At 40.9% G+C, this 12,597-nt stretch overlaps 2 protein-coding genes across 2 annotated transcripts in view; one reads left to right on the top strand and one right to left on the bottom strand.

Moving 5' to 3' along the window:
* phlpp1 (PH domain and leucine rich repeat protein phosphatase 1) overlaps positions 1-2,630 on the top strand; it is a 35,521-nt gene extending 32,891 nt beyond the window's left edge. Inside the window, exon 17 of the mRNA XM_026374131.2 lies at positions 8-2,630. Within this exon, the coding sequence (XP_026229916.1) occupies positions 8-1,324 (1,317 nt within the window). The 3' untranslated portion in view covers positions 1,325-2,630. The remainder of the gene's footprint in view (positions 1-7) is intronic.
* Positions 2,093-8,769, bottom strand: si:ch73-40a17.3 (meprin A subunit beta). The gene is made up of 14 exons (XM_026374132.2): positions 8,631-8,769; positions 8,520-8,538; positions 8,383-8,433; positions 8,244-8,287; positions 8,052-8,130; positions 7,253-7,370; positions 6,948-7,126; positions 6,211-6,429; positions 5,792-5,944; positions 5,172-5,387; positions 4,599-5,066; positions 4,331-4,504; positions 3,989-4,130; positions 2,093-3,176 (listed from the first exon to the last, which is right to left on the bottom strand). Exons 1-14 carry the CDS (start codon positions 8,700-8,702, stop codon positions 2,954-2,956), a joined length of 2,157 nt encoding a protein of 718 aa, XP_026229917.1. The 5' UTR covers positions 8,703-8,769; the 3' UTR covers positions 2,093-2,953.
* Between the last annotated feature and the right edge of the window lie 3,828 nt (positions 8,770-12,597).

The raw sequence follows: 12,597 nt of genomic DNA on the forward strand, positions 1-12,597 counted from the left end.
TCCACAGGACAACAAGGTGAATGGCGTAACCGATTCTACGCGAATCATGGGCTACTCCTTCCTTTACCCATCCGTCATCCCTTGCCCCCATGTGCAGACAGTCACCCTTACCCCTCAGGATGAGTTCTTTATTCTGGGTAGCCGGGGCCTGTGGGATGTTGTGTCTCCAACCGAGGCAGTTGAAGCTGTTCGAAATGTCCCCGATGGCCTAGCTGCTGCTAAGAAGCTGTGCACGCTGGCACAAGGCTACGGCTGCACTGACAGCCTCAGTGCTGTTGTGGTCCAGCTTAGTGTGAGCGAAGACTGCTGCTCCTGCTGCTGTTCCGAGCCTCCTCAGCCACCTCCTAGTCCCGGCTTGGGCCCATATCCCCCATCATCCTCTGCCATGAAAGAGCGGCCCTCAGACGGCTCTCTTCCTGTACCCCCTTCCTCCTGCAGCGAAATCAGCAGTGAAATCAGTACCAGTGAAATGAGCAGTGAGGTGGGCTCCACAGCCTCATCTGACGAGCCACCACAGAGCTCCTTGGTGCTGCTGCATGAGCAGTCCCACCATACTCATCTCTATCTGCACCATCAGGTCCACTCACTGTCCTTGCAGCACCAGCAGGCCCACACAACCAACCAGCCCTGCCAATACTTGTTCCCAGCCACAGAGCTGCCCTCAACCCGCAGCTGCTGTGCCCTCCATCCTGCCTGCTTAGCAGGCTCTTTCCAGAGGCAGCTGTCTTGTGCCACTTTCTCCAGTGCCCTGTCTGATAATGGGCTTGACAGTGAGGATGAGGAGCCCATCGCTGGTGTTTTCTCTAACGGGAGCCGTGTCGAAGTAGAGGCGGATATACACTGCCTCAAAACAGAGTTCTCCTCCTCATCACCCCAAACATCATTACCTACACCTTCAAGCCAGGAGCGCACCCTACTAACTCTTCCCCCACCTCCTCCGCCGCCGTGCACACCAGAGCCCCTGGAGGAAGGGGTCGACATGAGCCTTGGAGAGACCGAGAATGGCTTTGAGAGGGAGGATTCATGGCAGGGAATCAGAGCAGGAGGTGGGGATGGAGGAAAATTGGCAGGCAAAAGGAGGGTAAATGGGTCTGTGGCACGTCAGGAAAAGAGTCACAACCTCATTGAAGTGGCTGCTGATGCTCCCTCTAAGAAATCCGGGGGTTATTTTACAGCTCCAGCCCAGCCTGATCCAGATGATCAGTTCATCATCCCCCCTGAGCTGGAGGAGGAGGTGAAGGAAATCATGAAGCAACATCAGCAGAAACAGCAGAAACCAGGTGGGAGCGATCAGCCCATGGACTACTACGACACCCCTCTCTGAACTACAACTACAGCATCATCTCCCTCCCCCCCGCGGCAGCATGCACAGAACTTTAAATCTAACTAACGTATTGATTATTTTTCTTGGACACAAATGACGTTCCTCGAGTGGCTGTAAAATGCACATGAAAAAGTTTCATCCAGCTTTTTCTTAACAGCCATCTAGCTCTCATCCTTAGAGAACCATGCACTGTAACCTGTTCCACCTGTTTTTACCCAAGCAGCTGATAGAATAAAAACAAGCAAATGAGCCCTTTAATGAAACTCAACCCTTTTGGAAAGCCTGTGGACACACCTCCTAGTGTCCGTGGTTGTGCCCTTTCACAAAACTTTGGAACATTGTTTTTACATTAGACAACCAGCTGAGTATGTAATCAACACTAGTCTCTTTGCAATAGCATTAGCTCATCACAACACTTGTTAATATGGATAATAATTCCATGGTTTGTTTGTTTCTTTGTTTTGTAAAAAAAAAAAACATATCTTTTAATGTGAAAGCAGTGAAGTTGCTGAAAGAACTTTTTAAAAACAGACACATAATCTTTTTATTATCAGTGAACTATGTCGAATGGTACACCAGTAATACCACACTTAACTGTTGTAGATAGGGCACTTAAAATACTGTATTTCTTCAGTAAATCATGGCTCTTGGCCTGTAAAGTGGCATAGAATTTTTTTTGTAGAAATTTGAAATACTAACTCCTAGGAGTTGCATACTCTTTATGGTGACTCAGTCACTTTTACTAATCTTCTCTAAGAGAAATGGTGATTTTTTTTTTCCAATGATTGTAAATAAGAGAAATGTTGTATACTGATTCTTTTAAAGGAACTGCGTACCTGTATGTCGGTAAAGGTTTTAGTAGTGGGGAGGAAGTGTGGTTCACCAAGAGTTTTCCGTTATGGAGGTGTCCCGCTTTTACTTTACATTGTAGACCCACACACACACACTCACACACACACACACACACACACAGATGTACTGTATATGTGCAATTGCAGATCGGACAACCCAACATTCCATGCAATATAACTACACACAGTTGCAATGGTTCGCTCCACGTTGTTTGATTGTGATGTTCCGTAGTCATCACTGTATCTAATGAACACTAAAAGACAGATCCTTGCATGCACACATGCATACATACACACAAACAAACATACACGGACACTCGCAGGTGATATTAGTCCACCCTCCCTCCTACAGTTAACTGTTACCACCGGCATGATTGTGTCAAGTTCAGTAATACAAACAACTATATCCACATGGAAAAGAGACACACACATGTTCCTGGCTTTGGTATAATAAATTTTAAATTTGGGAATATAATTCATGCTGTCTGGGAGTTGTTTTTAATAAATATCAGACACTTTAAAATGTTTTTTTTTTAATATAAGCTTTTTTATTAGCGATATTAAGACATTTATATATACAACATAATTCCCAAATATTTAACACAATAATACAGTTTTCTCTTGCTTTAGTGTTTTTGCATTGAATGACCACAAGGGGGCAATGTCATAATATCTTTATTTATTTATTATATATAAAATCAGCCTTGTATTTTTATTTATTTATTATTTTTTACTGTTTTCTTGTGCTCATTAAGTTACACTACTCCAGTGTCTGCCACTATGTTTTCTCAATGGCACAAATGTTTGACATGACAACATTGTTCTCCTTGCCGCGTCTCTTATACTTCTTTTTCACACAGATGACACTCGCTGCTGTAATCACAAGCATTACTCCCAGTACAGAAAGAGAAGAAGCAAGTGCAAGGGTAGTATAATCCATGACAGAGCCCTTGTACTGACAGCTGTCCCCGTAGTACCACCAGTCATCACCTACCACACACCTGGAAGGCAGAGAGGAAACATCAGACTGCGAGATAGTCCTAGCTCTCATAAAACAGATTTCTTCCACTGCCACTGAACAAGCACCTCCGGCATTTCAATACATTCTTAAAGTAGGCATTTTGGGAACTACAGTTATTCATGTTTTTGCCAATAGTTACATAGATGAGAGGACTGATGTCAGTCAGAAATAAATAACTAACCTTGCTCTGTCCAAAGTTAACAGCTACTGCATAACTGGCCCTAGAAATAGCCCATCATAGAGTAAAACTGGAAGGGTTGGATTGGACAGTTTTAGGCTGTGTGACACTTCACTCCAGTAATCCTCCATTTAAGCCGCAGTAAAACAATAAATTGTTCAAATCAAATAAAGCAGTTACAGATTATATATAATTAAGTGTTGATTAATGTGTATTGCTTGCAACAATTATAGTAAAAAAAAAAAAAAAAAATCCAGCTGTACATTGTTGAAACATCAATAAACCTTAAGTCTGCTTTTAACTAATTAGAGTTTAATGCAGTTAAATGCGTGTTTATATACTGCTTAAACATGCAAAATAAGGGGGCATTAAAGTAAATAATTACCAACTAAACAAACCATCTACTATCCATATTACTATTTTTCATACAGAAATGATCAGTGGAATCATCTTAATCTTGGTAAGAGAGCAAATAAAAGTATTTCTAAAATTGGCCAGCTAATCATTTAAGAATAAAATTGCACAGAGAGCTGTGAACATTGGGATTGCTCAGTTAATTGCTCTCAGGTTGTTGCATCCACAGTTTAGTGAGTGCATTGAACAAAAGCACTAACCTGCAAGCAGCCTTCCCTTCATCCTCCACACAGACTCCATCATTCAGACACTGCACGTTGAGGCAGACATCAGCAGGTGCAGAGGTGACAGGTTGAATGGTTGTGGAAGGGTCGGGCTGGCTTATAGTCAGATGAGACACATCTGAGGAGAGGCGATGGGATCAAGTAGAGGAGCAAATGATATAATGTATGAAGGATAGAGTTTCAGAGTGTACAGTATATCGGGTCAAAGATGATGATGTAAATGAGTTGGTGGTTTTCTCTCCAAAATATTTATTTTATGTATTTTTGTACACTGAATATTTCTTAAAATCCAGTGAATTTGTAATATAATGTTCTTACCCTCCATTGTGAGGAGAAAGATGGCATCTCCTCCCTTTATAAAATCCCTGCTTTTGGTTCTGAGGTGGGTGAGATACACTGCAGTGCCAGCGCCTGGCCCTCTGAAATACTTGGACCCATCTGAATCTGTGACCTCAATGCCCACCTTACGAGGATCATCCCAGAAAAATGTGTCTGTTAACGAAACATAGAATTAAAGTAAAAACTGTATTTTCATGATTTGTTTCAATGTTGGGAATAAGTAATTTAACAGGGAGTAGAACTGCACCCTCTGACAACATGTTGGGGTCAGTGGTGACGCTGCGCTGGTTGGACATGCGCTTTTGGATGTGTGGGTGCTGGTCCATCAGCATCATGGTTATCTGTTTCCAGGGGCATGGCCATTTCTGTCCGGTGTCCCCTTCCCGAGCCACCAGATGAGCAAAGGCCGACAGTTCACTGGGGTAGCCTTCCTTACCACTGGGGTATAGCGCCATTTGGAAGTTGTAACCCTCCTTTGAGGTGAAAGGGGGACTGAAGATAGGTGTGTTTGTCGGGGTGTTGTCCATGACATGACTGAAGTTCTTCACGCGCCAGATAAACTCGGGGCAGGTGGTCTCAGAAAGGTTGATGTCATCCAGGGAAAGCCCCCCAATCGAGGGTCCAGAGCCCTCCTTAGTACCTTGAAAGACAACGCGGAACTTTGTTTTGACGTCTAGACTCACGTGGTGCAGTTGCCACAGCTCCTGAGGGGCTCCTAGGACAGCAAAGGAGGTAAAACTGAATATTGTACATTTCACCAACATATGTTTATTGTATTTTTACTAATATTGAGCAGTAATGTAATTTAGTATTTGTTCACCATCTATGGTTTTTATAAAGCGCAGTTTTCCATCGGGGTTGGCTTTGTCATACTCTCGGACGTAGATCTTCAGAGTGTCGTTGGGGCCAGCACTGTTATAGTAGAAGAACTCCAGACACTGGTAACCTCTTTTGGGGTAGAGGAGCCTGCTCTCAAGCAGAGCCGTGTCCCCAATGCTCGTTGTGCCGGTGTCAAAGTGCATGAAATACCCTGAGCCTAAAGATTGAAATGTCACTGGATTAATACTGTCAACATCTAAACTTATAAACACACTTTGAGGATAAAGTGGAAGAGGATACATGTTTAATATGTGGAATGTAATCCAATAAATCCTGGGAGATTGTTTTCAAGTATTACTATCTGCACACTGCAGCTCAAGAAGGAAACACTGTCCATGAAAATGCAACAACAGAATTTCATACAAAAACAAGAACATGAGTAATGCAGACTGATCTGAAGTGGCTCAGATTTGCTAAGTTTGAAAGTAAGAACAAAAACTACAACATACATGCAGGAATGTAAGTGTTGTTTTAAGACAAGATGCAAAAGTGTAGTGTAATGTGAGTGACTAACTGTAAATGCATCTTGTGTTTTGCTGTTTCCTGCAAAATAATTCTCACCAGTGCATTTGCCCATGTTGGAGTAGTCTGTGCTGGGCCCTCCAGGAGCTTGGGCAACTCTCACCCAGTCGGCCTTATCCCCTTGTCCTTGGATCATACCACAAATGTTCTCACGTTCAAAGTCGCATGAGTCCAGGAAGGTGGAGGCCTGGGCTAGAGGACATTTTACAAACACACATATAAAAGCTCAGGAATTTAAACTGCTATTAACTAAGTATAGATATGTTATCTAATTCACTGATGATATCACCTTTATTAAGCAAGCATAGATATTTGCTTGCTATGTACTTGTAAGTCACTTTGGATAAAGGGGTCTGCCAAATAGCTAAACGTAAATGCAAATGTATTAATAACCTTTACATAGCACAACACTTAACACTTCCATCACAGACTAAAGCGAGTTGGTTGATGACTCTTACTGCAGTTGTAGAGGCGGTGCAGCTTGAGCAGGTCACTGTCACTGAACTCCATGCGCTGGCCGATGACATTACTGAAAGCAGGGATCTTAGTGACAATGGTGGGCTCGGTACCATTGCTAAAGGCAGTTTTACTGTAGTGCATCATGGAGCCGTAGTCATAGGGTACGCCCAAAGAGCTGGAGGTGGTGTCATTGTAGGTGTTGAAGTTGTGCTCTTTACCTGTGGATCAGACACAAACCTTGTTGTCAATTCAGTGTCATTCATTATCACAGTGTCTTAATCCTTTTGCCAAATTCCCTTAATAGGATCTCTGTTGTTTTTCAACAGCTGACACGTTGAAAGCCTTGAGATAAGATTACTGACATATCAAAGTACTCTGCACTTTAATCACAGGCTCCTTCTGTGGTACAGGTGGCACCCAAATATCACCTGTGCTTAAATTTGATTCATCAACAGCTTGATGAGCATAGTTCAGTGCATCCAAGATATACAGTGTCATATTCCTTGGTGTGTTGATAATGCATATTGCTTGTGTTGCTGAATGCACATGCTTATCACACAACACAAATCAAATGGCACATGGTGTGCCGTCCTTCACATCCTACATAACAAACAACTTGAAATCAGCAGGTAAATCTAATTTTAAAATCTAATGTGCCAAAGCTTTTTTACATGCCTCAATTTGACAAAACTGTGAATACACACATGCAAGTCAGTAGTATTGACTGGTTCAGTACCCTCTGAGATGTAGTCCCACATGATTTTGACGTAATCATCACGGTCTGCTCTGGATTGCTCGTGCCAGAAACCCAGGGCATGAAGGAACTCATGCTCAATGGTGGCGATGCGGTCACAGTTTGTCCCTATTGACAACCTCTGTTTCCCAACGTGCTGGTTTCCCACAGAGGAGAAACAGCTTTAGGAGAAAAAAAGAATACACGTTTGTTGTAACAATAATAAGCGGTATTAGCTATGTAATGTATTAATCCTTGTATTGCCATCTAAGCAGGCAATAAAATAATAAAAGTTCTTCCTGACTTACCCGCCCCCTTTGAATATGGATATGTAGTTTGCTTCCCCGTTCCATGGCTTAAAGTCAATGCAGGTCTTGAGCCGATACTGTTCAAAGGCCTTCAAAATCACACCTTTTGCATTAATCTCTGCAGAAAACATAATAAATAAATTGAGCTACAGTTAAAGATGAAATGATCTTGATAACCATCATGTTCTGTAACTTTATAATTTATAGAATAGGTTAATTAATTAATTGCTAAAGTTTGATATTATGTCTCCTTGTATGAGGCTCAGGCCTGACGCACTGTGTCGGCTGCAAAATGCTAAATATCATGCACACAACATACACCCAGTGGTGAACATGTTTGAAAGCAGCTCCACACTATGGATTGTGGATTGATTTTTGAGATCATGACGGCTAATTTAATGCGCCTCTGCTTGTTTAATGCTTGTTTTTATTGTTGCCAGAAACCCCACTGTTGCATGTGTACATAAAGAAAACAGCAAATTCAAAACGTTTTTCATTTTAAATATTGTAAAAACATGTTGTAAACATTTTATGTGAAGGTAATTAGTAACTGTAACATGACAAAATGGAACTGTAAATACATTTTTTAAAATTGAATTCTGCACTTTTTAGAAGTGCCTTAGTTCCACCCCCATGCTTATAACTAGACTAATATAGTTGAGCACATACATTGATACAGCTCAACAATTACTCAAACAAAATATTACAAAATACTTATGGAAAAAGTCCGGGTGAATTTACATAGATTTTACAATCTTCCGTGTATAATTATTTTCCTCTTACTAAAAGGCATCCTTACCTAAGTCCTCTTCCATGAAGTATGGGATTGTCCTTGGCCACCTGTACTCGTCCCCTATTAAGGAGTTTCGAGTTTGCCTCTGTGACAGTTAATAACAACAATAAGAAAGACAGGAGGAACATGATAAGTACAAGCTGTCTCCACAACATTCAACCGTGCTAGTGAAAATTAAAAGCAGCTTAATTAACACACCTCATCAAGCACAATATCCCCCTCTACTAGATTCAATCCTGCGTCTGTGGAGGAACAAGCACAAAGAAAATTGGTTCACAGCGGTTGCTGAATTATAATTTTCGACACATGGGAAAACAAAGTGCATCTTTTTGCATACCCTCGTTAATGTCAAAAATATCAAGGTCCAGTCCACCGTCCACATCGTAGTCTGTGACAATGAATGAGAGGAAATTGAATATGAAACTGTTCATCAACAGTGAAGTCTGTCTTGAAAAAAATAAAGATATCACTTACCTAATATCTTTGCAGTGGGCTAAACAAAAGAGAATTATGTGTACATGTTATTGATTTGCAAATGTACTCATTATAAAATCATGTCTTAGCAAATTATACCATTTGTCTCACCATGCAAAGGGCAGCTCCACACAGGAGACATACGATGTGAAGAACCAGTGCACCTGATCGCGTTCCTGCCATGTCCTAAGAAAGTAAGTGACAGGTGCCGAACTCTGATGGACACCTTAAAAGTAGAAATTAGAGAGAGGTTCATGCAAGGAATAGAATAAACAACACGTGATCCACAGTCAATAATTGGCAGAGGTGTAAAGTGTAAAGTGTCTGAGTTACTCAACAACTTCAATTCACTCTCCTGCCCACTGATAGAGTTTTACACACTTAGAGATTAGCAATGCATGCTTACTGATATTGAAATACACTTCTTTGGTAACAAGTATGAGGACACCTGTGATGCTAATTACAGGTCAAATTATCACCTTTTCTAGCGGTATCATCTCTTTTCTCCCGGCCAGTCCATAAGTTTGTTTTATAAAAAACGTTTGCTGAACCATAAATTAAATTTTTATTTATTTTCACTTTGTTTTGTATTTGTGGGTTTTTCTGTCTTTCTTTTAGTACTGTGTATTCCTGTACATTCAGGAGCAACTGTGACACTTTATATTTCCTTTATCCAACTACTACTGATCCATTGAATAGATCAATACATTTCCCCAAGGCTCTGTTTCAACGCTGCTTTGCATTAAATAAAAAGAAAAATACCGTCTCCTGGTCTATGTGGGAAATCCTGTTTTGTTCTCAGAGTGTATAAAAGCAGCTCAGAGATCATTACAGGTCAAAGTTTATCCTTGTCACAAATAACAATGCCCCAGGCCTCATAATAGCTGTGCTTCATTCAGGGAATTTTAGAAAAGAAACTTTAGACAACTGGACTCATCTGTCATCACGTCAGTGTGCTCTGCCCAGTGTTTCAGCAGCCACAGACTGTGACAACTCTTATTACATCCTATTAATTTCTGTTTCTTCTTGCAGCATATGCACAGAAGCACTTCCTGCTGCCACTGCTTTTGCAAAGAATAAATCTCATCCTCATGATCCTGAGAAGCCTTAATGACGGCATCAGTCACCTTCATCACTGTACTGACCCCAGTCAAACCAACACTTGAAGTAACAGAAGCCTATTGACAACTGCCTACACCGACAAGGACATCAGGTGTTGTAACCTTGAAAAATCTTATTTATTTTTTATTATGACACGATTCAGTGGGCCCACTCAAGGTTTTAGTGCAATAACAGTAGAAATGCCTATCTTCAACCTGCATCTTTAAACCTACCAATGATCAGTAAAAGTTAATTGTGCAGTTCAGCCAAGACCCAAATAGATTCCACTGAGACAAATTATCAAATCACATCATCATATTATCACAGTTTAATGTGGCCTGAGCAGCATTATTTATCACCAGTAGAATACTAGTAAAACTGCTCATATTAAAATACTGATAACTCAACTAATTATCATAATTTGTCATATACTTAAAGTGGCAAGAAACTAGAGCCAACAACACACACTGGCCAGAATACATTTACACCAACAGGACACTGAAAGTTTTACTGTAACCACTGTAATAACACTGCAAATGAGGTCTTTGTTGTACTGGCTTGTACACCAATGACAAACCCATTACTTCACATTTAATCAGCTGCAGATTCTCCACAAAAGATATTTATGCAATCACCACTTCTCTACATGAAAATCTACAATCTTACACAAAACTGAATACAAGCGTGTGACGTGAGACTGTGATCAAAGGACACACGTGCCACTTGAGTGCTGCGTTTGTTTCTTGTTTTTTTTCAGCTGCAGCTTTGCCTTTGTGCGCTTTAGTTTGATTGTATATGGACACTGCATCACATATACCCTCAGTTGATATTCACATAGAAATAGAATACCTGAGCAGCATCAGAGCTGTAACAACCCTAACCTGCTTCTGTTGTAAATCTCTTTGCCACTTGCAGATTGGACCCCACTTCCATCAGCAACACTGTGTATTTGTCATTGGGCAGCATCATCTCTGATGTCAAATCTGAGGACTAAATCGCTTTCTGGTACAGACTTTCAGCGTTAGCGGGTGTGATGCTCGGTGCCAGGAGTGGGTCAGGACCCTGCGTTGGCTGAGGGAGTTGGGAACATTATGCTTCATGATGAACTGAAGTACTAGTGTAGAGTAGTGTTTATTAATTTCACAAAAAGTTATTTTAAAATGTTATTAATTATCAAAATATTATAGTAATTTAATTTCTATAATATACAACTAAAGAAAAAATGCAACATGCCAGCACTGAAATGTGCGTCAGTGAGTTCACCTGGATTTTGTACAAAAACATTGATTTATGTCGGTATCGTCCTGAAACCATATTAGTGGGTTTTAAGAAGACATTTCCTCTGGAGAATATGTAGTGAATGAGGCTCACTGTGTGCATTAGATGTGTGTTATATCCATATTGTCCTGCAGGTGGCAGTGGCTTTCCCAATCTAAAGATGCACATAATGAGAAGAAGGCATCGTTTTTTTTTGTTTTGTTTTTAATCTAGGCCAATCAAAAACACATCAAATCTCATAAAACTGATGATCCATCGTGTGAATTTTGTAAAAGTTTAGATTTTAATTAATCACTGAAGGGTTATCTCTTGCTGTGTGGTTCTGTCTAGAAAGCTCCAATGAACGTTTCCATTTTAACTCAATATTATTTATAGCACGACAAAGATAATATAATAATAAATACACCTATTATATGAAGGTCTGCAGGATTATAGTGAAAACAAACAAACAGTAAATTCCTCTTAAGTAATCACTATGTGACCGTGGAGAGGAACAAGACTAAAAGAACCAGGTTAAAACAGGGTGGGAGGCCATCTGACTTAACCAATTGTAGCGAGTGAAGAGCAGAGAGAGAAAAAGGCTACAGATGAAGACGATGACTGGGGGGTTTTGCAATGACTTCCAGGTGCTGCCAGCAGGTTGGAGCTGGTCAACATGACCTCCCCTCCATCAAGGACAGATTACGCAAGAGAGAGAAAGAGAGACAGAGAGCAGGAGGGGAGCAGGCCACATCCTGTATGTTCGTGTACATGGAATAAAAGTTTGTTATAGTGATGTAGTGATTCTGACTTCTAGACCATATGTAAAGTTTTTGCACTAGCTCACCCCGACCTTAAAACCGTACAGTAAATATTGACACAAAGGTGTGAATTAGCATCTGCCGTGGAAAGGGAAGGTCTAATTTTAGCACTTTGACTGGAAGGGAGGTGAAAGAGGGCAGTCTTGGTGGCGTCATTAACGTGTTATTAAAAACATAGACCAGGATTAAATGTGACACCAACATTCTTCAGGCTCTGAGGAACGAGGTGCTGTTCATTCGGCAAACTGAACTGGTGTCTTTCTGGGCTGGGCCGGCGACCAGTACCTCAGTTTTATTCACTGTGTGCTTGATTACAGTGGAACTAGGACAAAGCAGGAACAAACCAACGCAGCTCTCACATCCATACGAGCCTTGGGTGGTGTCTGAGGTTCGGTGGTGTCATATTTTAGGCTTTGTCATATTTTAAGCCTCTGTGATTAGTTATTGATATTTTGTGCCCTCTGCTTTATATTACTTAACAACTGGACTAACAGAGGAGATGGGTCTAATGGAGCTGAACTGATGCAGTTCAGGCTCTGGCCATATTTTTCTTGTGACTTCCCAGCCCCAGGTTGTATTAATCGAAACACCTGCAAGATTGTTTAAACAAAATTCTGGCGTACTTCAGCGCTGAAACGCTACAACCCATGTATTGCACCATCTATCTATCTAACTGTATCTTAAGACTTTGTGCGTGAACTCATTTTGCTTCTACTGAACTGGAAAAAAACCCCTAACAAGTCTGTAGATGATGTGAGTCATGATATACTCACCTTGCAACTTAACCCATTTACCTTTAGGCGCTGAATCAACTTTACCTATAAGTGGAAAATGTTTGTGTGTCGAATGTCAATTCTATGTAACGGCAGGGTTTAACAGAAATCATTTGTCACGTTCAT

The sequence above is a fragment of the Anabas testudineus genome, chromosome 17 (genome assembly GCF_900324465.2).
Source record: "Anabas testudineus chromosome 17, fAnaTes1.2, whole genome shotgun sequence".
NCBI classification, from domain to species: Eukaryota; Metazoa; Chordata; class Actinopteri; order Anabantiformes; family Anabantidae; genus Anabas; species Anabas testudineus.